Source organism: Gymnoscopelus microlampas, assembly GCF_963454915.1.
Source record: "Gymnoscopelus microlampas genome assembly, chromosome: 15".
NCBI lineage: Eukaryota > Metazoa > Chordata > Actinopteri > Myctophiformes > Myctophidae > Gymnoscopelus > Gymnoscopelus microlampas.
The window spans coordinates 29,158,374-29,185,921 of NC_139952.1; the positions used below are offsets into that span (position 1 = coordinate 29,158,374).

Sequence of the window (27,548 nt, forward strand, 5' to 3'; positions counted from 1 at the left end):
GAACACGGGCCAATTGTGTTCTTATAGGCGGTCGACAAAGCAGGATGCACCGGGGTGGATTCGAACCCCCAGACTCCTTGGTCTCCATTACATTTCAGACAAATGCTTTTGACTCTCACTACATTTCTTGGAAGGGACCCTGGGACCCAAACGTACACCAATGATGAATTATGAATTAACCACTTAAGCACCATTTCACTGTTCCACAAGCTCACAACACACCACAATGTGAGCTTGTAGATCTGCTATTTTTGAATAACCAAAGTATAAAACAGGGCTTAAGTGGCCAATGTATGTTTTGTAATAACAATCTAAATCTGCAAAGTAACTAGTAACCAAAGTTTTCACATAATTGGAGTGGAGTCAAAAGTCACAATATTTGATGCTGAGATGTGGAGTAGAAGTAATCTTTTTTTTAAAGAAAAAAAAATGCAGTTACTGTAAGTACAGCACTTGAGTAAATGTACTTAGTTACCTTCCACCACTAAGAGAGAGAGAGAGAGAGAAAGAATGCAGTGGGAGACAGAGAGAGGAGGGAGGCATGGTTGTGTGCCAATCTAATCCCGGTGACGACGATCGAACCCCCCTCCCTATTTAAACCCGCTCCGCCAGACGAGAGAGAGAAAGAGCTTGCTGGCCAGAGGGCCATTAAACTATACAGGCCAGCGTTGCCAGTGTGTGGGTTGGCAGGTGCCGCGGCAAAGATCTGGAGCAGCGATACCAAGGGAGAGCGGGGCAAAAAGATGCAGCAGACAGAGCCCACAGCGTTTAGCAAAGATCACAACGGCTGTTTTCAAAAAAACGACGAGCTGACACCGGAGACGAGAGGCCGGGAGGAACAGAAAGTGATGGAAGGAGCAGGAGAGGAGAACAGAGAGGATAGGTTAAGATGGGCATTGCATGTCAGTGGATCGATTGCAGCTAAGGATAGAACAATATCAGGACTCTCCTCCCATCTTAGAATAGCCATGCCCCGACCGGCCCTGGGGAGAGTCTGTGGACAATATGGATTTAAGGGTCACTTTCAATGACATGGATTCAATTCATTGTTGTTTTTGTTTTATACAATGGAGACCTCGATCGAAAAATCATTTTAGTCCAGAAATAGTTGCGTGCCTGTCAAATGTTTCCCGAGAGACTTATCTAGTGAAGAAAAACACAAATGTCAAATATTGAGATTGAGCATATGTGGTGATCTCACCGATTTGCAACAATACTAATGTGAATATGCACCATTTAGATATGCAATTTACAATGCTACTCGCGTCCCTAATCTGGGGCTAACATTCAGTAGAAATCACGTTGCACGACGTTGCGACACATATTTATTGTAGACCTAAAACAGGATGGGCCTAGTATAGAGCCCTTGGGAATCCGGTCAACTAAGTATATGGTTCAAGTGGTTAATATAGGCTCCTTTGTGTACTAACATCTGTGCATGTATCATTTGAGAGAAGTGGTCTAATAATCTGGCTATAAGCTTTACTTTATCTACAGGATTATCTGCTGGCTTTACATTTGCCATAGCATTATGACAGGAAGCTAAATTAACTTACGTATGCATATTAAAGGTCGGATTATGAGTTTGTTTGGGTCAAAGATTGAAAGATTGTTTCTTTGTAACTACGGTGGGGTATTGATTTATTTATTCATTCCTGTGCCAGATATTTTTTTTACAATGCTCTCTCTATTTGCTGAATTATGCAAGTAAATTATTAGTTAAACCACAATGGGATGCAAAACTATTCTGAGGATTGCTTGTGCATATATGATGTAATTCTGTCTGCAAATCTGTCCACCAGAGGGTGTTGAGGCAGCTCAACTATGCACAGCTCTAGCTTGCCTCGTTTTTTGTGTAATAAGTAGTTGTATATAATACCAGTTATACATAACATCAATATGCACGCAATTAATTTCTTACCATACCACACCAGTCTGCCATGTTTAGCTTATTGACTATGACTCAAAGCATACTTGACATTTGGCTGGCCATTTTCCAAAGCAAAAAGGGGCTTCTCTTTGGTCTTCAGGAAGCCAATGTTTCCCTTTCATTTCAGTATGACATGAACATCAGCTTGCATGACTTGAAACTTGCTTCAAATAGTAAATGATATAAGTAATATAACTGTGACAGTTTTCAGTTAGTTTTTTATTTTATTTTATCAAAGTGACATTATTGTTGTGTTTGAATACATTTTAAAATGTAGATTGATTTGACAAATCTAGCTAAAAATAGTGCCTGGTTTGTAAACAAAATTGAAATGTCTGCACTCTGCAGCATAAATCAGTTTGTTTACAGAATGTAAACAAACTGATGACAACCGTGACATGAAACAAACTGTAGAACCTCTAACAATGAAACACTTAAAGACAAATGGTCTATGTTTATGCACAACATATGGTTGAGCTTGAGTCATATGGTTGAGCTTTGAGTCATATGGTTGAGCTTGAGTCATATGGTTGAGCTTGAGTCATATGGTTGAGCTTGAGTAAACAGTGATGTGTTTAGACTGGTATGGTCCTATAAGGAAATGCTAATAAGAGGAACGTTCCATGTTTCAATTTGACGCCTTCAAAGTTTTTTTAACAGACAGCCCTAGTACCCAATGTCCCATCTGCTCAGGGGATAATAAGCCTCCTGATTGAAGTTTCATGCAAGCAAGGCAGAAGAACGACATCATCTGTTGCAGCGTCGTGACTGTGGGTCGGATGCACTTGAATGCGAAGGAGTGGGAGTAGAAAATGACAGCTCTGGGTAGAAAGGATGTACAGATTAAAGGAATCTTTGCTCTTCAGCTGTGTCTCCCTCAGCGTCAGAGGTCAAGTTGCTTCTATGAGACAGAGAAGTTAACTCCCCTCCCGAGGGAAAGCTGGTTGGCTCGCTGCTACCTGGTAATGATAAGCCGTCTGAGTGCGAGGGCCGTGATTTGGCTTGTCAGCAGGCAAGCCCCCTGTCTTACTGTGCGCTCAGTATGGAGAAAACGGTATGGATTTTCATACATTATGAGCCTCAGAACGGCGCTAGGATTACAGACTCACAAAAGGTCACCGCACTAACAGACAGCAGATACTGGAACTAAATGGATGGAGGGTGGGAGAGAGAGGGAGGGAGAGAGGGAGGGGACATTAATTATCCATAACACTGTCCCTTGTTATTTTCGTTCCTTTTGCTTTTCCCGTTGAGCTGATCTACAGGATTCTGTTGGGCTTTCTCTTTCTGCTCCCATGTCCTTTCATCTTTATTTTCTTTGTTCTCTGTGTCCTCATGAAAAAATAAAAACCCTCATCCCTGCATTATACAACGCGCTGCGTAACCAACATTTTGAAAGAAGCACCTCTACCTCAGTGTCTCATACTTTGCAATCAACAAATGGCTCTGCCTTTGATGCTGCAACACACACACTTGAAGTCTATGCCTCTCCCACTCACCGTTCAACATGGCCTCAAAACAGAGGACTAAATATGTTTCCTGGGTTCATCGATTGAGTATTATTCTTGGCCTGGCCCCTAATTACATTTTTGAGTTATTATTACTTATATGAGCCTGTGTGCAGCCTGAGGTCCTCAGGCAGGAGCCTGCTGGTTGTTCCTGAGTCGAGGCTGAATGACAAAAGGGTGACTGTGCCTTTGATGTCTGGGCTCCTCGGCTCTGGAACCACCTGCCTGAGGAGCTCAGGCTTGATAGAGCCGTGTCTGCTTTTAAATAACTTCTTAGAAAGCACTGATATCGAAAGGCGTTTCCATCATTTAAAAGCTGTACGGTTTTACCATAATGTTTTCTTTCTCATTGCACTTTATATTTTATACAGTATCATATTTTCTTTAATTCCGTTTCTAATTTTATTTTATTTCTTCCGTTTTATGTAAATCACTTTGTAACCTTGTCTCGATAAGTGCTTTATAATTAACACATTAATCTGCTGCCTGTCTAAGCTATTAAACAAAATTAAGCGGAGAGATAGGCAATAAAATCACGATAGCTACAGCAGCATCACTCATACGTATTCTTAAATGCCCCCCCGCCGTCAATTTCACTCCTTGGTAGATTCTACCCTCACTGTGAAACAATGAGTATGTATGCAAATGTATGTGTACGTTGGGTGTGTGTGTGTGTGTGCCCGCGTGTTTGTTTGTGTGTTTTCTCACTGCTCAGTCACATGGCCTTGCTAAGTTTCCAATTCAATTGTGCTAAAGTTGTCAGATTGCTGTCCAATCATTTTAAGTGAAAGGAACAGAAGTGGTTCTTGGACAGATCCTAGCTGCCCCTGTCTTTCACTCAGCAGGAACAGGAGCAATGCTTCATTCATATGATAATTAGCCATACATTTACATATATATTTATATATTAAACGCAAATGTCCATGTGTGATTTGACACATCAATGCAATTATTGCTCATAACATGCAGAGGGGAAGATCCGCGGGGAAGCGAGCTGCTTGATGAAAAAAGGGTTCCCTGCTAGACATTGAATTTCATATTCTGACTGTGAAGATGAGCAATCCTGTGTAAATATTTCATGAGGTACAGCTCTGAACGCCCTCTACAAGTACGCCTGCCTGAAAACCATGTTCAAAATGAAATGGCATATTTTTCGTCATGGAATTTCACAGTCAAGTACAGTATAAATTTGCCCTCTCTGAAAGGCATATTAAAATACGCATGCAAGTGTGTGTGTGTGTGTGTGTGTGTGTGTGTGTGTGTGTGTGTGTGTGTGTGTGTGAGAGACCATGATCTTTTATTTCGATTGAAGTATTTAATAGCTAAAAAGGATTTTGAGGTAAACAAATCTACTTATCTACTAATTTTTCAGTTGAGACAAACTTCTAGGCTGATTGCATAGTAACTTTGAAGGTGTGCAGAATGCTTGGTGGTTTGAGAGATACGATCTTATGCGACCGACCAGATATATTCTTCAGGACATCTTTTTACATCTTTGCCAAGAGAATAAAATTCAGAGGGCTCCATGGCCACTAGGTCCTGACAGTCTTCAGAAATGATAGCACTGCTCAGTGCCAAGAAGGCTATTAGCTGTAACCGCCAACACTGTGTGGTGGTGCATTAGCTTTACCTTACTTCAACTTCAACTTTATTGTCACATCACAAGTTATTGAAACAATTTTCTGTACAAACTCCAATGATTTGGAGTTAGAAAATATAGTCATAAGACTATAAAGAAACAAGGGAAAAGTCAGAGAACAGGACCAAATATATAGGTTATAAGCTGTATGCAAAGAAATGAAGCAGTCACTTGTGCAAGTAAGAGAGGCTCTGTGTTGCATTGCATTGTAGTGCATTATCATTACCTTCCCTACCTTGCGCTCTGTGGTATCACTGTATTTGGGCTGTAATAGCTTTGTTTAAGTTGGTAATGTTTGTAGAAAATCAGACCTATATTGTGATTTATGATGGGATAAGAACGTTCCAAATAGCATTTGCCATCTACAAATCAAATTATTTCAGATTGTATGTGAATATAACCCTAATTTATGTTGAAAACTATCCCGTATTGGGCCTTTAAAGACAAATCAGTAGGCTACAATTAAGTGACTACAAATGGTGTACTAATACATATACATGACATATATCGCTCAACAGACATCGTATGGAATACACTGGGACATGACACTAGACTTAAGTCTATATTGTTGACTGTCAGGTAGGAAGCTATTAGATGCATAATTGTGCTATGTGTATTGGAAGTGTGACCTGTACATGAGTACAGATGTCCAAAGTAGTCATGTAGGCTACTGTATACAGTTAAGATATGATCTTAATACTGTACACAGCACCTTCTTCATACTTGGGACTAGGCCTGAACAATTCATCAACAACAAAACAAAGAAGTTGAACTATTGCGATATGCAATTCACAGAGGCTGCAATTCATTGTATATGAGAGAAGGCTCTTAAATGAACTTCTAAACCATCAAGTATTCTAGTGCTTTGGATAGCCTATTTCAGTGTTTCTTTAAGTGGGTGCCGTGACACAAGTCCAGGGGTGCCGCAGAATACTTTAATATTTGGAACTGATCAAAATCACTTCAGTTTAACCACTTTAACCATAACCCTCCATACTTGAGATGCTTGGTGCGCTCTTTTTCCATCTACACCAGATCTCTTCACCAAAAATAGCAGATCTACAAGCTCACAGCACGTCACAAAGTGATGCGTTGTGAGCTTGTAGATCGGCTATTTTTGGACGTTACCACAAGATTAGAGATGCTGGGGTTCAAGTGGATGTTTTCAATCTGTTTTCAATCTGTCCCGTAATATGACATAAATGTAAGGTGCCATAAAGTAACAATGTCATTCAGGGCTGCCGTGGATGAAAAAAATATATATTTACAGGGGTGCCGTGAGCCAAAAAGGTTTGACATTCATGAATCACTTAGAGTATGGTGAAACCTTTCATAATACAAAATTGCAATATTCTATAAAACAGTCGTTCCCAAACTTTGCCATGCCAAGGACCCCCAAATAGTCATTGACTCTGGCTGCGGCCTGCCTGTTGCAAAATGGCTGACCTACAAGTGCCTCTCAACTGCCACATGCTCACACGCTGCAGCCTGTTGAGTGCTTGTAAGTTGTTGTTTTCTCAAAAATCTATTTGAATAATAAAATATATAATTGTTTTTGTTTGTTTCAAGTGCTCCCCTCCTATAGAATGGAATACAAATAGATTTTTTTGTCATTATTGTTCAGTCCTACTTGAGAACTCATGACACCTGATGTCAGGCTATAAGACACTGGCAACGTGATGGCATTATGTGACAGCCAGCATCATGGCTTTGATCTTCCAGTCACGCTCACCTAATGATTGCTTTCAGCCTAGGAGGACGATATTCCCCGTCTGCGTGACCCAGATGAGAATAGCATGATGTTCCTAAAATGAGGTCGCTGTTCTGCGACCCTGACCCGCCGTCCTCCTAAATGGAGGGCTTGGCCTGGGTCCTTGTGTGTCCTTGTGTGTGTTCAAGTGTGTGTGTGTGTGTGTGTGTGTACCATTTAATTGGTCCTCGCAAAAGAAATGGTTGTTTTATGGTTAAAGAAAAAAGATTTGGGGAGTAAGGCTTACAATAAGGAAAAGGTTTAGGTTGGGGTTTAGGATTACACATTTAGAGTTTAGGTTTAGGGTTGGGGTTATGCCTGATTTATACTTGCATGCCGGTGCTGTGCAACACGTCACGACACATTGTGAGCTTGTAGATCTGCTATTTTCAGCTATTTTCACATTCTACAGGTGTGAAAAGTGGGTGACATTAGCTTTTGTGCCATCGTTTTTGTTAGAAAATAAAAAATGTGCAAGGGAAAAATTATTAAATCAGACACTTCAGGTACAGTATGTAGTGTGCATGAGGCACGAGGTGGCGACATATTCAGTAGGTCCACATTAGCAGCAGGTATGTACATGAGCTTTAGACATAATGTGCAAAAAGAGTATCAGCTCATTGCCGAGTTTACATAGGATGGTAGGCCACATAGGTTGATAACGTTCACAGGTAAAAATCTGCATGGTTGATCCAGAAGGAAAAGCAAAAGAAAGTCCATGGCCACATGGCCAGCCTGGTGACAGGCGGTGGTCTGAACTTTTTAAGCGCCATTCTAAAATGCAAATCTGTCTGCTGACAGTGGTGCGTGGTCCCGGACATTGTGGCTATTCAATGCACATTAGCCCTGGCATCCCTAAAATTCTCAAATAGCAGATCTACAAGCTCACAAGCTGTTCTTAGCTTAAGTGGTTAAAAATACATAGTCATGCACACACAAAATAGTACAGGTGTATCCTTTTGCAAATCCCACCCCTTGTGACAATCTCTACAATATCTTGTTTTCTCGAATTCATTGTATTTGCTCCATGTCAACAATCTCAACCTCACTTTAGCCAGCCGTACCACACCCCCTCTCTGAGTGAATACCACTAACCGTTTTGAACCTTTGCCTTATGCACTTACATAATTACACTTCTCTCTTTTATGTTTCATTTAGTTCCTTTCTCGCAACCACAGGCTTAAGGTCTTTGTACAGTAGTTTTCAACTGCTTTTCCACACCATACTGTGGCCAAACTGCTACTTGTGTGCATGTGTGTGTGTGTGCGTGTGCGTGTGCGTGTGTGTGTGTGTGTGTGTGTGTGTGTGTGTGTGTGTGTGTGTGTGTGTGTGTGTGTGTGTGTGTGTGTGTGTGTGTGTGTGTGTGTGTGTATGTATGTGTATAGAATTTATGCACAGTCACACACACTTGTGTATATCCGTGGATACGCACCTGTGTGTGTGTGTGTGTGTGTGTGTGTGTGTGTGTGTGTGTGTGTGTGTGTGTGTGTGTGTGCATGCACGCTTGCTTGCTTGCGTGCGTGCGTAAGTCAGCCCTTTTATGAGGTGTGTGCGTAGGTACGTGCTCCAACTATTTCACAACAACTGTGCGTATAGGTGCAAGTGCACCCATCCCTTTTTGTTTAGTTTTGTTCTCGTGACAGAGAGCTGAGCTCTATGACGCACTGTGACGCTTCTGGCTCCTGCAGGGGTTGCGGCCACACCAAGGACCAGACCTCATTCTTTATTTTTAAACACTCCTCCACAATCCTTCCTTTCCTACACTACACTGTAAGTCCTTGTCTCCTCCTCTTGCGTGCTACGCCCTCCTCATCAGTCATGCCACCGTCACCGCTACCGTCTCTGTTGCTCCATCACTGTCTCTCTCTCCGATGTCTCTCTCACTGTCTCTCTCCATTCCTCATATCGTGTTTTGCTGGTCAGGAGAAAAGGTCAGTAGGAAAATAGAGAAAGCAGAGGAAGGGTAGAGCAGCCACTCAATGATGGTGGTGGGGCGGCGAGGCAGAGAGACAGCGTCGACAGCTTTTGTTTTGCATAGGTGAAAGAATATAGCTAATTGCTGATCAGTGGTGGACACTGGACAGTAACAAAGTACATTTACTCGAGTACATTTTATGTACTTTACGTGAGTGTGTTTATTTGGACATTTTCACTCCACTACATTTCAAAGACAAATATTGTACTTTTGACTCTAGGATTTCTAGGAAGGGAAAGTTACATGAATTCTAGCCACTAAAGCTCTATTCCAAAAATAGTGAAAAAAATAGTGATCTACAAGCTCACAACACGTCGCATCGCTATGATATCCTGACAAATTTGACAACTTAGCCTAAAATAGGGTTGAGAGGGTTTATGTGGTTAACAATTTTTTTATTAAATTGTTAAACTATGATATTATCAATATCAAACATGTCAAAAATGCATCTATTTAAGTCAGTCTGACCAGAAGCAGGGATGCAACTTAGCCCCCCCCCCCCCCCCCCCCTCCACCCCCGCCATCCCCATGCCCCTCAGCAAATCCAGGAGTGGAGTGGAACAATGACAAACTGCATGGAAGGTGTGTGAGCCGTCGCAGGTGGCCGTCCGTCGCAGATTGCCACTCTTCCGTAAACAGCCGGGTGGGGGGGTAGGAGCACGACGACACTACAGTGAAGAGGCCAAATCAATACCGCCTGTCAGTCGTTTGATCCGTCGCTTTTTCTCATGGCTTGTTTGATTTCCTGAGTCATGCGGCTCACTAACTGCTCTCTCTTTCTCTCTCTGCTGACCCTTATCGCCAATCCTCCGCCCGCCTTCACGCCCACCCGCCCACCCACTCTCCTCTCTCTCTCGTTAATGAGTGGGCTGTTGGCATGGGAGATGAAGGAGGCACTTTCTCTCTTCCATACAGCACATGTAGTCACGATTTAAGGGGAAACGTGGGGTTTGACTCCTGGTTTCCATCCGTGAGTTTCTCTTCAACGCTTTCCACACGGTAGACATCAATGGACCCATTGGGGTTGATTTGGGTTCCTTTCTACACTTACACCAGTTAACCACTAACGGTAAGCCCTATACTACGTAGTACGACAAATTGCGCTATTTATTTGTCTATTTATTTTTTGCTTTTTTACCCCTTTTTCTCCCCAATTTAGTCATTATGCCAATTTATTCCTCCCCACACACATTTCTGTGTGTTGTCACTGCTGTTGTATCCTACTGGCTCACCTGCCAGTGAAGAGACCCCACTGGGAGGACATACATGTAGAGCCTTCGTGCTACTCCTCCCGCCCAACCAGCCCGTAGGAGTCCGTACAGTGACAAATACCGCCCTCCCCGTCCGGCTTCCCTTCCCCGAACACGGGCCAATTATGTTCGTATAGACGCTTGACAAAGCCGGATGCACCGCAGTGGATTTGAACCCCCAGTTGGTGGGCAGGCACTTTACCACTGCGCCACCCGAACGGCCTTTTTGACAATTTATGAAGATTTTCCGCCTATAATGACATGCCCAAAATGCACCAGGGTTAATTGGGGTTTTACTGTGCACCTGACTCAATTATTTCCTCCTTCCTCTGTATCAGTCTCGCTCTCTCTGGTTCTTTGTTGCGATATCATAACGTGTCATACTGTAGCATCTCTGTAGATCTCAGACCAACGCGGACCCTCCCGTCTCTAAAGAGCTCCGCTCCCGTCCTCCGTCAGCTCATTACAGTCCCTCGTTCCTCTTGCCCACAGCCTCCTCCAGGCCTTGCTTCTGCTCTTTTCCTCCACCAGTCGCTCCTCTCATCCTCTCCTGGTCCTCCTCTTGCTCCTTCCCGCTGTCATCTCACCCTTACCGCTGTGTCCTCGTCATCTCTCTTAGCTTTCATCTTATGGCACTGACTTCTGTCCGTGCCTCCACTGTGGGATGATTAGAAGCCCACATGTTGGTGGCTACAACAGATGTTCAAAGGGTGTTTTGGTAGCTAGAGAGAGTGTGTGTGTGTGTGTGTGTGTGTGTGTGTGTGTGTGTGTGTGTGTGTGTGTGTGTGTGTGTGTGTGTGTGTGTGTCTCCTTGCACATGAAAGATCTGGACATGAACAGACAACCAGGTTTTCAAAGTGGGGGCTACCAGGGGGGCCAAAGCCAATAATGAAAAATTTAAATTGAATTCGTAAGATTATTTTGCAAGTTTAACTAGTCAACCTGGCATGTCATTATTGGCAAGTTTGCATTGTAAAGTAACATTCAAAAATAATTATTGAATACAGCCAATCTACAAGCTCACAACGTGCAGCGCAACCAGAAGCTATGACTATTTGAGGGTCCTTGAAGCGGATAAATACACACACACACACACACACACAGACCCTTTCCTAGATGGCTCGGCCCCTAGGAAGTCGAGACATTTTTCTGTTTGTCAGACTGCTCCAGGGATGAAGTGGAGTGAGCGCTCACAGGTCACCGGCCCGGGCAAATAAAACAGAAAAAAGGAGCGGGGTGAACACAGCGAACGTTCGTTGAAAAGGTCACGCTGTTGGAAGTTGACAAAGTGGGCATTTGTTCTTTGGGTTGAAGCCGGAGAGTATTGTGACCTGGTCGGTTCTGTCCCTGCGCCACTCTGTTGGTATTTTGGGCTCTCAATCTTCGCTGTTGTGTTCCTTTTTTAATGATGGATATTTCGACATTTTCAACAATAGGCTACTATTGTTGAAAATCAATAAAATCTCATCAATAATAAACAAATATTGAACAACAATGACAAATCAATACTGCATCCAAATAACTAAATAATACAAGAAAATATGAATACAGGAACATTTATTTAACTTTTGTGTGTGTGTGTGGGGGGGGGGGGGGGGGGAGTGTAGATGCAGATGCTGGCAATATATGCACACAAGCATGCACACCCACCTTAAGCCAACCCACCCACCTCCAGCACTACAGTCAGTACCTGGCAACCACCACACACACACACACACGTATACTTATTGACTCATTTTCTTCCTCAAGCATGAGAAATGCACAAGTGAACAAACATGCTTTATTTAATCATTGCGCGTGAGAAGAGATTAGAGGTCAGATGGGCCGGCCAACTCTCATCAGGGAACGATCCGGCTGCACTGAAGCTGTAACTCATAACTCTGACAGAAACACACAACACCCAATACTGTGACCGAGAAAATGCCAATTAGTGGTCTTGAGCAAGCTAATTGTACCAAGGGGAAAAACATAGGTTTCTCTTTCTTCCATCCAGCGTATTCTATTTAATTTTTTACTTTCAATCTGTTGACTGACTGACTAAAATCCATTAATGCAGCGGTTCTCAACCTGTGGGCTAGGGACTACTGTTGGCCACGTGGGTATTGCAATTATTATTGCAATAATTGGCAGAACACTACGATTTTAATATATATATATATATATGTATATATATATACTGTATATATATATATATATATATATATATCGAATACATTACTATGAGCACTATGAGCTTGTAGATCTGCTATTTTTGAATAGCTAAAGAAATCTTAAATGACAGACGCGTTCCCAGTTTTAATGGGTTAATGCATTGGATCCCGTCCCTGGCCTACGACGCCGTGGCCAACACTCCAAACAACCTAGAATCTTCTACCTCGTCCTAGCTCCCAAGCTGTGCAATGACCTCCCGCCCTCAGTCAGGACTGCAGACTCACTCCCCATTTTACACCGCAGTATGTGGAGTACCTTAAGCCAACCCACCCACCTCCGACACTACCTGGCAAACTCCACACACACGTATACTTGTGCTATTATGTGTTTAATTCATATTTTATAATTTTATCAAATGTAAGAAAAGTATTGAATTAATAGGTGCAGTGTGGGATAAAAAACTTGAAATGAAATAATGACTGTTAAGGGACAATTGATATAATAAGGTTGCGCACAAAGATTGCAGATCTACTATTTTCGGTGAAGTTAAACAAGAAGTGAATGGAGCAGCAAATTTTCAAATCATATCTTGGGTTCTGAAAAAAATTTTCAAAAAAAAAACAACAACAATTTTATGACATCTTAGACGTCACGTGGCGCTCAGGGCTTAACAATGGCGATTTTTTTTAATGACGTTTTAAACGTCATGTGGCACTGAATGAGAATGGTAATGTTAAACATTAATTAACATTTTTATTTTTATGTTATACCTTCTTATATAATAAATACAATACAGTGTTGTGGGGTGCTGGAGTAGGGTCGTTCATGACGATTGTTCAAGATATGCTAGTGTCCAGTGCTCATAAAAGGTTGAGAAAAACTGCCAGTTAAAGTACTTTGTTCATTGTTTATCCTTGCGCTCTATTTATGTGACCATTTACTGTGTTGTTTGTTGACTAGGGTGGCTAAATTGTAAATTGGCTTCTCTCCATCATTGCATTACGTACTGTAGGGCGAGTGGGAGAACTTGTGTTTTATCCGTTCAGACAGGTCAGATGAGATGGGAGATTAGGGAATCTGGGCACTTGCAACCAGCCAACCGATCTGAACACAGCTGGCCAGATAAAACCCGTCAGAGGGGATCAAACTTGACGTCACAGGGCATGCGTTCGAGATTATTCATGTTTTCAAATTTTTTTTGCCGCATGCTACTGGATGCGATGCGACACTTTGGCGACTCGCCATATTGCATAACCCGCCATGTCACTGGGCTTGAACAGAGAGCCGTGACTGGGGTTTTGATTGGATTCTTCCAAAAAAAAAGGCAGAACATGGTCTTGATGACTGCCAGGTCAAGATGATGGTGTGTGATTGGCCAGGCGAGATAGGAGAATATTATGGAAAAGTTTGATTTCACTTGTCCTCGGTTCGCTGGGATTTGGTCACGACGTACCGTGCTATTATTATGAAAACCGTGTCATTTCTCACACTCTCCTCTTCTCTAATTGGCAGGTTTGAAAAGCGCCCTGGCTGGTGCCGTCACTGCTGTCGTTGCCGCCGTTGAGGAGACTGAGCCTCCTGTCCTGTTGTCGCCATGGGGAAACAGAACAGCAAGCTGCGGCCAGAGATGCTTCAAGACCTCCGGGAGAACACAGAGTTCTCTGACCACGAGCTGCAGGAGTGGTATAAGGTACAGCATATTCCGTACTCGGTTACCGTTAGCACACACACACACATATATCATGTTCTTTAGTTGAAAATCTGTTAATTTTAGCTACTGACCACATATAAATGAGGCTAGGGGTGTGAAACAGTTGCCAACCTTTTTGGGCACATTATTACTTTGCCGTTTGATAGTGATAACCACCATTGCTTTTACGTCTCATTATAGACAACTAATTAGAATAATAAAAGCACAGAATAAGTTAATAATTTTATAATAAAACCCCCAAAAATATTTAAAAAACAAAGAGTAAGTGATTCAATATGAATAACAAAGGTCAGATACATTCTATCTGAGAAGAAAGATCTTATGGACCTCAAACAATAATTGTTAATAATGGCAGTTTTTTATCAGCCCAATCTGATAACCTGGTACCACCCCTGACACCTGGTACCACCCCTGAATTAGGCTTTTCCCCTCAGACACACACACACAAAAGATTCTGCACCACCAGCCATCCTCCTCTATAAAAAAAAACGTTTATCGTCCTCACATCAACCCATGACATGGTTATACGACATGTCTTAAATGAGACAGTGTTTATCTCTCTCCAATGCAGCGTTCCGTTCAATCCCAGTCTGTTAATTCTAATGTTGAGACTGACACTGTGCCATATGCTCGTCATCGTTGAATTAACTTGGACACCGGGTTTGTTTTGCTATGGAGACTTTTCTGGACCAAATGTTGCCGTGATGAGGTGGCCCCTGAGCCACTTTCACCCTGACACCGTTAATTTGGGCAAGTGGGTGAAAATGTTTACATTTTTTCTAGATTTGTCCAAATTTTTTGGAAAATAGTCAAAGTATTTGTGATTGGCCAGTCTTCGCTTTGACTGGTAGTTCTGCCTTTGTGCCTTGGCAAATGCCAGGATGAAACTCATCGTCTCCCCTATACATAGTAATACAGTCAAGCCCCTAGCAGGGACCCCCCTGAGTCTATACATTTATGGAAGGATGATTGTTATTGCTTAAACATGTATAACTTTATAATTTTGTGGGACATAATATGCTATATAGTTGTAAAAAAGTTACGTAGTGCTTTAACCACATGAAACCTAGCATATCTTTTCTTGGCATGTCATAATAGGAGAGCATTCTGCAAAACTTGGAGAACATTCAGCGATAAATAGCTGATTTGCAAGCTCACAATGCTTGTGCTAGTAAGTAAGTAGCCTTGGGAAACAACAGTTCCTGAGCCATGTGGCCCATAGGTCAGGAGACTATCTTTGTGTTTTTGTAGCGTGAGGCAGGTTGATATGCACCCCCTGGACATAATGCTAGTGTGTCACAGGGACTTAACCCCAATCCAACCTGTGATGCTGAGTGCATGGGTACCATAGTATTTGGTACCTTCCAGTATCGGGGTGGAGTCAGACACTCAAACCACAAGGCCACGAGCTGGTGTTGTGAGCTTGTAGATCTGCTATTTTTGGCGAATAGATTTGGTGTAGATGCAAAAAAAGGAGGGGACCAAGTATAGACCCCTGGGGTTTAAGTTAATGGCAACATAAACATGTTTTTTTTGTGTGTGTGCGCTCGCGTGTGCGTGTACTGTATGAATGTGTGTAGTAGGATATGTGCATGTGTGTTTATGGATGTACGTGCATGTATGCATGTGTATCTGTCGGGGTGTGTGTGTATGTGTGAGTGTGTGTGTAATGCTTATAGGGCTTAATGAATGGATTAGAGCTATAGAACAGCTGGAGTTGCCGCATGTTGAACCATCACCTCTCTGACCGTTAACACTTAAGCTACTGGGTTGCAAGGTACAGTTCTTATCACACCGATAGTAATAACAGACCTACTGTAGATATGGATCACATGTTTGTAGACACTGTAGGTTTTCATACAGTACACAGCATAAAAGCGTACCTAACTTAAGTTGTTCACTTGAATATTTTCTTTTCGGCTCGAATACGCAATACAGTATGAATTAAGCTTTATCCAGAGCGACTTATGAAGTGCAAGGTCAGGGTAAGTGTCATGAACATTCGTCAAAACAACATCTGTTGTCTGAGCGTTCAAGGAATCAGAATGCTGGAAAACAAGGATATTCTTCAATGTAACTCTGTATCTCTCTATGTAACGATAGCAAGTACAATGACTTCCAGAGAGGGTAGACAGACAGTCGTGATTGAGGGACCATTGAATACTGTTCTGGTCAAAGTTCAGAGATGCCGCTAGCCTGGAAGAGAGGTGGAGATGTGGAGTCTGAAGAGATGGGTTAAAGGTGTGCCACAAATGGGTGCTTTGAATTGGTTGCCCACAAAATCAATTTTGGCTTGCCTATTAGCATATGTGCAAGAATGAAGGAGTCCTGCACGCTGCAGTAACTTCCAAACTTCTAGAATGTTTCCGTCATAGACCTTCATCAGAAATACAAAGGTCTAGCCTATAGCACATATCGATTTTAGCACATACTCGCACATACTCGTTTTTATACCAGTCAGCACCAATGTTGACCATCCCAACCTCTCTTGCAAGAGTCATTGTCATTTGAAAATCGAAATGTAATTTCCAGGCAAAGAATTTCAGCTCTCCTCTATGCACCTCAAGTCTTAGTAAATAATGAAGCCTGAAGGTACTGAAATCAGGTCAAAAACAGATCTGACTCATACCTTCTCTTTTCTCCTCACTTGGCACTTCATCGAAGTCTGGAATGCTTTCAAACGAGGCAGAGACTAGAACTGCTTTGAACTCAATTTTGTGCCCATGACCAAGTGCATTTTCAAAAGGTTCTTCAATCTTCTTGGGTTAAAGAGGCTGTAAGAATTACTGTATGTCATTTATTTATTTATTTTTAAGTTACATTTCTATATTCCGAGAGTAATCATTGTTATTGAGTGTTTGTTCAGTAACAGGGGTCTTCCCATCTCTACATCTCTTTAGTAAACAGAAAATGCATTTGTCAGACTGGGATACCAATTTCATCCAATCAAGACAAGAGAACCCCCCAAAGATAATTTATCAGCTTCGATTGTATTTTGTTCCAATATGTTCTGCTCAGTTTTGTTTTTGTTTAATCACTTATAATATCATCTGTTTTATCTATGAGTTCTCTCTCCTGATTGGATAAAATTGGTATTCCGACCTGAATATTAATTTTCCATTTACTAAAGAGCTGGAGATACCCCTGTTAATGAACAAACACTCGGAATATAGAGCTATTTAACACTTATTTTAATACAAAAAATATCAGTTACACCTCCGTTAACAAAACATATCAGTTACACCTCCGTTAACATCAACTATTTCTACCTAAATGGACTTGCCACATTTTGTCATGGAAATATGCTAAATCCCTCGTCAAGTCAGAGACTTAATTATCCCATCGTTGTAGATGTTGATGCACATTTTCATTCATAAAGCCACCAGTGGGCAACTAGCTATTTAAATTGCCTTTTAATTGGAAATCTAATTTACTATCCCTCGTCCGTCCACATAATTTGGGAGGATGGCTTTTAGTTTTCATGCTCCGTGGTCCTGGAATCGTCTCCAGAAAGACATTAAACTGGAACATTTCATCCCTTGATGATTTTAAAAGTTTACTTCAGATGTTAAAAACTGAAGGACAGCAGCTGTTTTTATAAATCAGTTTGTATCAATGAATTGTGTTATTGCTTTGTATAAAATCCCTGCTTTGCTTTCTCGGGACCCAAAAGAAGAAAAAATAAATAGAAAATATAGTTTGTTTGACTTTTTACCCCGTTTTCTCCCAAATGTATTCATTATGCCAATTAATTCCTCCCCACACACATTTCTATGTGTGTGGGGAGTACTACTGGCTCACTTGCCAGTGAGGAGCCCCACCAGGAGGATGTAGAGCATGTGTCCTACTCCCGCCCGACAGGTGCCACCCTAGCCCATAGGAGTACATGCAGTGACAAATATCACCCTCCCCGCCCGGCTTCCCTCCCCACAAAGATGGGCCAATTGTGTTCGTATAGACGCTCGACAAAGCCGGATGCACCACGGTGGATTTGAACCCCTAGACTCTGCAGTGGTGGGCAGGTACTTTACCACTGCGCCACCCAAGCGAAGCGCCTAGGTTTTGAGTCTTAATGATTTGGAAAGGCTTTACCAGGGTCGAGACAAGAACTGCCAACTAAAGTGGACACTTTCAAACAAAATGCTGAGCTGCAGGATAGAGAGTGGCTTATTTACTCTCAAAGACTGTTCAGATTACGGAGCATTTTCTGCACAAAAAGCCATTTCCTATGGAGGGACACAGTATCCGCATTCACTGCAGGCGGGCCGCACATTTTTCTGCAGTGTTCTTGATGGAAAGAGATATAATAGTTTGTCATAATCAGTGGCTAAACTCTTCACATCATTTCTCACTTTTCAAGAGACAACCAATTAAAATATGTAGGCCTGAACTTGGTGGACAAAGTACACAGCCCCATTACTTGAGTCGAAGTATAGATATAGTCAAATACTTTATTTAGTTTTAAGTACTGGAGTACTTTAACCTCGTAATTCTCTGAAAACACCTAAAGAATGCACTGACTTGCTTGTAGAACCACGAAAGCACACAAAGCCTATATAAATGCCTATAAAAACTTCAGCAAAGAAATCCATTCGAATCAACAACAATCGCTTCTAGCTTTAGATCTGCCCCAACAACACTGCTTTAAGCGTGACAAACTCAATAAAGATGTGTACGAATTCACAAGTAAGTTAAGCCTTCAAACAAGGAATTATTTATTTATTTATTTTCTTCTTCATTTTGAAGAAACTACCTCTCAGTTTTTAAAGGCAAAAAAGTGCACTTCTGCCCTTAATGTAAACAATTAGTTGGGAATGAATTGTACTGTACTGTCCATCTCAAATGAGGTGAAACTGGTCTCTGATGACAAGTGAGAATTCTGTGGCCAGTTGCATTTTAGGGGGGAAAAACATGAACTTTTACTACCCAAATAGGCTTGCCACGTTTCTTTTGCCTTGGAGACTTTTCTGGAGCAAATCTTTGTTAGTAGCTTTCATCTTTGTGTGTGTGTGTGTGTGTGTGTGTGTGTGTGTGTGTGTGTGTGTGTGTGTGTGTGTGTGTGTGTGTGTGTGTGTGTGTGTGTGTGTGTGTGTGTGTGGGGGGGGGGGGGGGGGGCTTATAGGGCTTTATGAATGGATTAGAGTTATTGGAACAGCTGGAGCTACCACATGTTGAACCAACACCTTTCTCAACTAGGACTTAAGGTATACTTCATCCCCAAAATTACTTTTTCTTCAATTACTCATTCTGTGAGCTTTGGATTAAAATTATGTCATGGATGAAGAATCTAAAAACAAAGCTAAAAACAGCTAATTAATGGCTCTTTAACAACAGCAAAACTATTATATTAAAAAAACTTAAAGTACTAGTGAGAATAGAAGCAGGCAATGGTGTGTGTGTGTGTGTGTGTGTGTGTGTGTGTGTGTGTGTGTGTGTGTGTGTGTGTGTGTGTGTGTGTGTGTGTGTGTGTGTGTGTGTGTGTGTGTGTGTGTGTGTGTGTGTGTGTGTGTGTGTAGAAACAGACCTTTGATATAGTTTTGCTGTTGTCAATTATTGTGGACTGCTATTTTTTAAAATTCATCAAGTATTCTCATTGGATTCTTCATTCACCGTGAAGGAATGTGACACAAACAAAACTTCTCCATCAATTCAAGGTTTCACGGGGTGAGTGGCGTAATTGATTGGAAAAATTTTGGGGTTGAAGTATTCCTTTAAGCATGGATTCCATCGGGCGTGAATCAATGACGTCGCGTCTGCAGCGCTGTTCTTTTCGGGGGTGGGTGATGATTACTTTTTCACCTCTCCTCCCTCTACCTCAAGTGTTTCTAAATAATAAAGCCTCTAGTGGTACTGACAGTCTTTTCTCTCGAGGCACAATTGCACTTCATCAGCTTCTGGACTGCTTTTAAAAGAGGCAGAGGCTAGAACGTCTTTGAATTTTGTGCCCATGCTCAAGTGCATTTTCAAAAGGTTCTTCTATCTTCTTGGGTTAACATGAATCTTTTCTGCCAAAATGGTAGCACATTTTGTCATGGAATTAGAAAATATAGGTTTAGATTCTTAAAGATTTGGAAAATCTTTACTCTGGTCGATTTTAATAAGGTTTCTGCTCTGTAGTCAGAGTGAGTTTGCCAATGCTTTTTATCTTCCACCTGAAAAATCAGAGGCCTGGGCCTTCAGCCAAAACGTTGATTGGGGCCAAGCATTATGGAAAAGTTATTAACGTTGATATTATTTTGAAAAGTTCAGTCAAAGAAAATTTGTGTTTGTTGTTGAAGGGCCACAGCAGTTCAGCTACGCTGTTCGACAGGAATAAACTAGCAGAATATTTCACCCAGAAAATGCCAGAACAAAATAATAGGGGATTATTAGTGCATCAGAGCATATTTACAGGGGAGACAAGAAACTCCACGCTTTTTCAGACGGATACAAAATGCTGAGCTGCAGGCTAGACAGGCTTATTTACTCTCAAAGGCAGTTCACATTAAAGAGCATTTTCTGCACCAGGAGTGTTTTATAATGAATGAGTGTTTTGTGTTTTATTTAGTTGAGAAAGAAAACGGTTAAAAAGCACATTTGAGAGGCCCTACTAGATGGCCTTTAAATCTCATTTAGATTAGGATAGGGACCTAAAGTAACAGTAATTTACATTATTGGCAGCACACTGTAACCCAAAACTCATTTTGGATCCGATGGGTACCTTGTCAGCTTGTGGTTACATGAGCCAATACATTTTATTCTCAATTAAAATAATCCAATCGATGATTCATTTAGTGGAGTTAAGATGTACCGTTTACTCCAAATGCTACACTGTTTGACATGTACAAACACAGCAACAGCTTTATCAGAAAATAATACTCCTGCAGTTATGTTATAAAATGCATTGGAGAAGGCGAGCCAAGGATGAACTTGACTGCCAGATCAAAACATCACCGCAACTGTAGATTCTGCAGATCTTGCTTTAACAAACATATAGGTGCAAGCTACCGAAATCATAGCCCTGCCAAACCATGACAGTCACAGAAGGTAATATTGTAATCATAAGCATAATGATAGGCTGTTAGGAGTTTGAGCCAGTGTCTTGCTCGAGGATGCTTGCCGTAAACCGGTTTGCCGGGATGCGAAAGGGTTCTTCTGACGGCCTCTCTACACACTCGCCCCATAACCTATAGCATATGCACAAGAATGAAGGAGTCCTCCACACTGCCGTAACTTGGCACATTTCCAGAATGTTAATTAATGTTTCAGTCATAGACCTTCATCAGACATATACAGTACAAAGGTCTGGCCTATACTGTAGCAAACATAGAGAACTAGTAATGATAGGGTATTTTTCTCTCCCCAACAGACAGCACCAATGTTGACCATCCCACCCTCCCTTGCAAGCTTCTTTGTTAGGATAATCAAAATGCAATTTCAAGCTTCAAAGCTCCCTCTACCTCAAGTGTTTTAAAAATAATGAAGGTACTGAAATTAGGTCAAAGACAGATGTGACTTGTTCCTTCTTTTCCCTTTCCTCCTCGGGCACAATGGCACTTTATAAATGTCTCGACTGCTTTTAAAAGAGGCAGAGGCTAGGACTGCTCCGAACTGAAATTGTGCCCATGACTAAGTGCATTCTCAAAAGGTTCTTCAATCTTCTTGGGTTCATATGTTCATTGGTGGTAGATGTATATTCATGCATATATTCACTGGTGATAGATTGCACACTGATAGAATATACATATCATTGCTCAACAGTTACTTTTCAGTAAATGGAAAAAATAACCCGAGTTCCAATGGATTCATTGGATCATCCAATGTAGTTATGCTCCATTGGATCATAACTACATTGGATCCGATCCAATGTAGTTATTTAGTCACAAGCTCTTATACTTTTTCATTGGTTCAACATTTATAAAAAAAACATTTTTGTTAAAAAATAGCAGACAATGCTATTCAATGTGTTGCATCGTGACTCGTTGTGAGCTTGTAGGTCGGCTATTTTTGCTACTTTTGTGTGACACTAGTATGAGGAAGTAGGACATTAAAAAAGAAAGAAGTGAAATATGTAGATACAAGGTTTCTGCCCGACAGCAACGAGATGTTAACTCAGTCAGACCAAGCATGGACGTCTAGTGTCAGTCTATTTTTATTATTTTTATTTTATCTTATTCTTATGTCTCTACTCTTACCTGTCCTGCACCTATCCTGTGTTTCATGTTGTATGCTACAAAACATGAATTTCCCCATGGGGATCATTAAAGGCCTATCTTACAGCATCTTAACATTAGCCTTTTCTACCAAAATGGGGTTGCCATGTTTTATCATGGAAATAGAGGTTTTGATTCTTAATGATTTGGAAAGGCTTTACTCGAGGTCGATCCTAATAAGGGTTCTGCTCTGGAGTCAGAATCAGTTTGTGAATTTCTTTGTCCCCTGCCCGAGAAGTCGGTGGAGGCCGACAAGGCCTGGGCTTGGGGCCAAAACTCTACATGGGGTCCAGAATTGGAAATGAAAAATATCATTATTCTTTTTAAATTCAGTCCAAGAAAATGTCACTCTGTCGTTGAAGGGATACAGGAGTGACCCTGTTCAATAGAAAGGAATGAACTAGCATTAGGGAACATTTCACCCAGAAAGTGCCAGACTAGAAGCCATTATTTCTGATTGAAGGACACACTGTCACAGTGTTATTCTGCAGCATTCCTGGTGGGAAGAGATGAGAATACATCAGTCGGTCGGCTCTTCACATCATGTATCACTTTTCAAGAGACAACCAATTCCAATATGAAGGCCTGAACTGAACTTGAAAAGAAAATGTACAGTAGGAAAAAACCTATAATTGCAGACAGTCTATGACTACCCTGAGCGTTATTCAGTAATCATTTATAATACAAAGCTTTAACCCATTAGGACCAGGAACGCATCTGCGTAATTTTTTAGATTTCTTTGGGCTATTCAAAAATAGCAGATATACAAGCTTGTATCGTGGCACCGAGTGCCGTGCTATGAGCTTATAGATCTGCTATTTTTGAAAAATTGTGAAAATGTGTGCAAATCTTTGAATATATATATTCTTTTAAAGCAAATATTTATAACTCAAATCTTTGCTTCTGGGGGGTCCCTGGAACAAAATATTTTCACATGGGGGTCCGTGGCCAAATACATATCATTTTGGGGGTCCTTGACATGAAAAAGTTTGAGCACCACTGATATATAGCAATTCTACATTTGTAGAATCCCCAGAAGCAATGAGATTTGAGTTACAAATGTTCGCTTTTATTCAAAGATTTGCACAAATATTCAAGATATTTCAAAAATAGCAGATCTACAAGCTCATAGCTCTACTTGGTGCTATGAGCTTTTATATCTGCTATTTTTTGAATAGCCAAAGAAATCAAAACAATTACACAGATGCTTTCCCCGGTCTTAATGGGTTAAACGAGCGCTGCCCGTTACCACCCTCGTTTCCACCACTTTGCTTTTTTGTAAAAATACATTGTAGGAAGACAGCTCACACAAAACGCTCCATGATGAGAACACTTCAGTCAGTAGCTCAAGAGGTAGAGCGGCTGTCTTGGAATAAGAAGGTTTGTGGTTCAATCCCCGGCTCCTCGAAATGTCCATGTGCAAGACATTTAACCACTTAAACCCTATATCCTTTATTGACTGGAGTCCCCCCAGGGGTCTAAACTATCTCCTTTTTCCCTCCTCACCAAATCTCTTGAATATTTTCCCCAGAATAGGAATGCTAGGATTCATGTGGTTAAGCACTTTGCTAAAATGTCCTATACAAATGCACCATTTACCATTTACAAGCTATTTGGCAAGAAATCAACTACCCTCACATCAGCATGCAATTAATTACTGGGGAAATATCACTTCCTTCGGTGTGAACACGAAAAATTCCCCATATCACCTCAAAATCTATTTTCTATGACAGATACAAATGCTAGAATTGATTGCGGTCTAGCTGACCAGGCAGAATGTGACAGATTATTGGAGACATTTTCTTAAGTGCAATGTCAGCAGCATTGTGCAATAGGTAAACTATTTAAGTTGACAAGTTTCTTTGCCAGAGCTGAGGACTTTAGTCACCTGATTCGGACTTGAGTCCGACTCAAGTCACAATTCTAGTAAGTTCCTATCGGACTTTACATGGGACTTGGCTTAGACTTGCATGTACTGTATCTGACTTGAGGTGGATGACTCAAAAAGCTTGTTTCCAAAAAAAATCCAAAAGGTTATGAGATGTACACACACAACTATCAAACAATACTCTAAATATCCTACTCTAATGGGAGATATTATGTTACTCAACCCTAACATTAGTTTAGTGTAACGCAAGAGCTAACATTAATCATGATTCTAAAAATAAAACCTCACAGATACAATATAGGGAGCCTACGCTCTTTGTGCTTGGCCCCCTAATGATCCCAAAAATGTTGAAAAAACTAAAACGGTCTGCAAAACATGTGCAACAAAAATATCAGACATGATTTCTACCAGGGGAGGTAGAGGAGGGAGGGGTGGTCTAGGGCCCACAAACAACAAGATCCGGCCCTAACAGGGAAAGAAACATGTCAGAGTGTTCATAAACGTTCTCTTATTTCACTTAAACATTTGAGGTCAGAAACAGGCAATGCAGTTTCATCATCTCGAGTCATATTTGATCTGCAATGCCAATATTTAACAAATGGAAACGTTACTTTGTTTCCCGTAAATAGCCCTAACCACAACAATGACCAAGAATAAATGGATCATTCTAATTTAGTTCCATTCACAACTGGATTAGCTAAATAAAGGCTATGTTAGAATCACCTTACTTGTTCAAAATAGTCTCACAGTATGATTGCTATCATGGATAGTTATCTCAACATCAGGGATCGTCCACAGTCCCCTTTTAGTTTTTGGAAAATGCTTGATTTTAAATGTGCTTTCAGAAATGTGCTTGAATTCTGAATATATTCCTGGAATTGCATTATTGGTGGTGGGGGACACGTGTTTACAATGTGCTTGTTTCAGAGCGTAACTTGTACAGTACATTCCTGTTATTAGCCGGCGACAGCCGTCATTCAAAGACAGGTCTAATAATGGTCTCTTCCCTGTGAATTTCTGACGTCGTATTGATGACACCATTCTTGGCCAAATATGGAGTTTGGTTCGGCCGATGCAAACCTTGCATGCATTTCCATCTTTGCATTGACTTTGCATGTAATTGAGGCACACACCTGTGAACCACTGATCCGACTGGTTCTTGAGATGTGTGGAGGACAGACATACTGTAGACACACACAGATGTGTGGGATTTATAGATAGATAAGGACTGATCTGCAACTATCAATTATTTTCTTAGCGATTATTCTATCAATAACTTGTGTTTTTTAAGTATGTATTCTTTTTACATAACAAATCGATTAACCACTTAAGCATATTTTTCTTATTAATGTTGGTCCCTTCCTTTCCTTATGTAAAGCTACTGTGGGTACTTAGAAAAGCGCTATATACATTTGAGCTATTATTATTATTATTCATTATTATTATTATTAGTTACACAACAAGCTCACAAGATATGTTGTGAGCTTGCAGATTTTAACTTTGTCAGTTTTTTTATTTATTTATTTTTTACATATTTTGAATGATAGATTATCAATAATGTTATTATAATTCGATTCAATCTTTGATTAATTGTTGATTAATTGTTGAACCCCAGACTGATCTTCATTTTCTGTCCTCCAACATTCCCTCCTATCCTCTCCTCCCCTCCTCCCCCCAGGGCTTCCTAAAGGATTGTCCAAGTGGAAACCTTAACGTGGAAGAGTTCAAAAAGATCTATGCCAACTTCTTCCCCTACGGCGATGCTTCCAAGTTCGCAGAGCACGTCTTCCGAACATTCGACACCAACGGCGACGGCACGATAGACTTCCGGGAGTTCATCATCGCCCTGAGTGTGACGTCGCGGGGGAAGTTGGAGCAGAAATTGAAATGGGCCTTCAGCATGTACGACCTGGACGGCAATGGATACATCAGCCGTGACGAGATGCTGGAAATTGTGCAGGTGAGAAGGTGGCTGATGGATAATTAAGGATTAATAATTAACTTCTGTAGGACAATGCCTGTTGGGAACGCGTTCCTCTCTGGTCATGCAGTACCCGTACTTCCTGTCAGAGTACTTGGTGCAGTACCTATTGGGTCGTCAGCGACACACAGGCCAAGTCTGAAGTCAATCGGTCGGACGGTGCCCGAGTCATGCCCGAGGCAGTCACACATACAGACAGGTTCATAGATTCTGGACAACCTCTTATCTGACCGACTTGCCACTTGGCAATGCAGGACACTCATGCCCAGACACACAGATATTCAGAGCATTAATAGTTGTTGGCCTTGGCCATGTCATTATTAAAAAATAAGACTTTCCAGAAATAGTGAAAATAGCTGATCTACAAGTTTACAATGCATCACATTGCTATAAGTTGTGAGCTTGTGGATCAGCTATTTTTGCTGTTCGCCATACAAAAAGTATATAGAGCTTAAAGGGTTAAGTTTGATAGTGCCCAAACTTAAAATTACATATTGTTTGCAAACCCACATGATTGCCTTGCAAATCATAACAAATATCAATTTGTTATGTCACAGGAACACAATCTGCATTGTAATTGTACACATTTAACATATGCAAACACACACTATACAATATATATACCATCCATAATATACATTGTTTTAAGCTACAAATTGCCAGATAGATACTAGATACAGCAGATATGACAGACAGATAGATATAATAGAGGCTGGCTTCCTTGTGACAGATTGGATTTCTCTTCATGTTGATTGAATCAAAGCCCAGGTCACAGGCTACAATTTCAAAGGGTTATTTCTAGGAAGTCCAAATGTTTAATTTTGAAAATGGGGATGGGGATTTGTACCATGCCATGTGTCCGGGAGAGAAAAGACCAAAAGCATAGTGCCAATTTACAGTATGTCCCCAAAAGGCCTATTTCACCAGATTGTATCACTGTTTTCGCAAACATACAGTAGCTTCACCGCATTTGCACAGATATTAGATTTACAGTTTAAGGTTTGGAAGTCTAAATATGTCATTCATTTAAGGTCAGAGTGCTTGCGGTCATTTGGTTACACAGCGCTGTCGTCATGCTATTTGATTTGCGGAACTAGCCTACTAAAAATTAACTGCAGCTGGTCACGGCAAGGCCAGCTAGCCAATCAAAAATGAGAATGTCCCCCATCTAAGTTCCAGCATAGGGAAAACATCTGGACATCAGCTCATTATTCATTTTCACTTTATTTCTCTTATCAAATGATAGATGGAATTATTATTATTATGTAATAATGTATGGATTACAGATATCTGCATGGAGGCTAAGCTGCTGGCATACAAAGGCATTAACTGGGTTAACACTAACCACAGTGCTGAGTCCATTGTTGAGTATGGGCATGTGAAGGCTACAGAGCACAATGCAAGTCTCTCGCCATCATCAAGCCAGTAATGAAACAAAATGTAAAGAGACCCACAGCCTCACAGACAAAGTATGTGAATAGATGCAACAGACTCCATGTATATGCCTCTGAATGTGTATGTGTGTTCTCTTGGATTAGTGAGTTAAATTTAACCAGAGTTTATCCCTGAGTGT

The 27,548-nt window shown here is 41.1% G+C and overlaps 1 protein-coding gene across 1 annotated transcript in view; it reads left to right on the top strand.

Moving 5' to 3' along the window:
• LOC311062040 (hippocalcin-like protein 1) overlaps positions 1-27,548 on the top strand; it is a 44,831-nt gene that overhangs the window by 15,320 nt on the left and 1,963 nt on the right. The window contains exons 2-3 of the mRNA XM_084080800.1: positions 13,716-13,893; positions 25,673-25,954. Coding sequence (XP_083936926.1) covers positions 13,798-13,893; positions 25,673-25,954 — 378 coding nt within the window. The 5' untranslated portion in view covers positions 13,716-13,797. The remainder of the gene's footprint in view (positions 1-13,715; positions 13,894-25,672; positions 25,955-27,548) is intronic.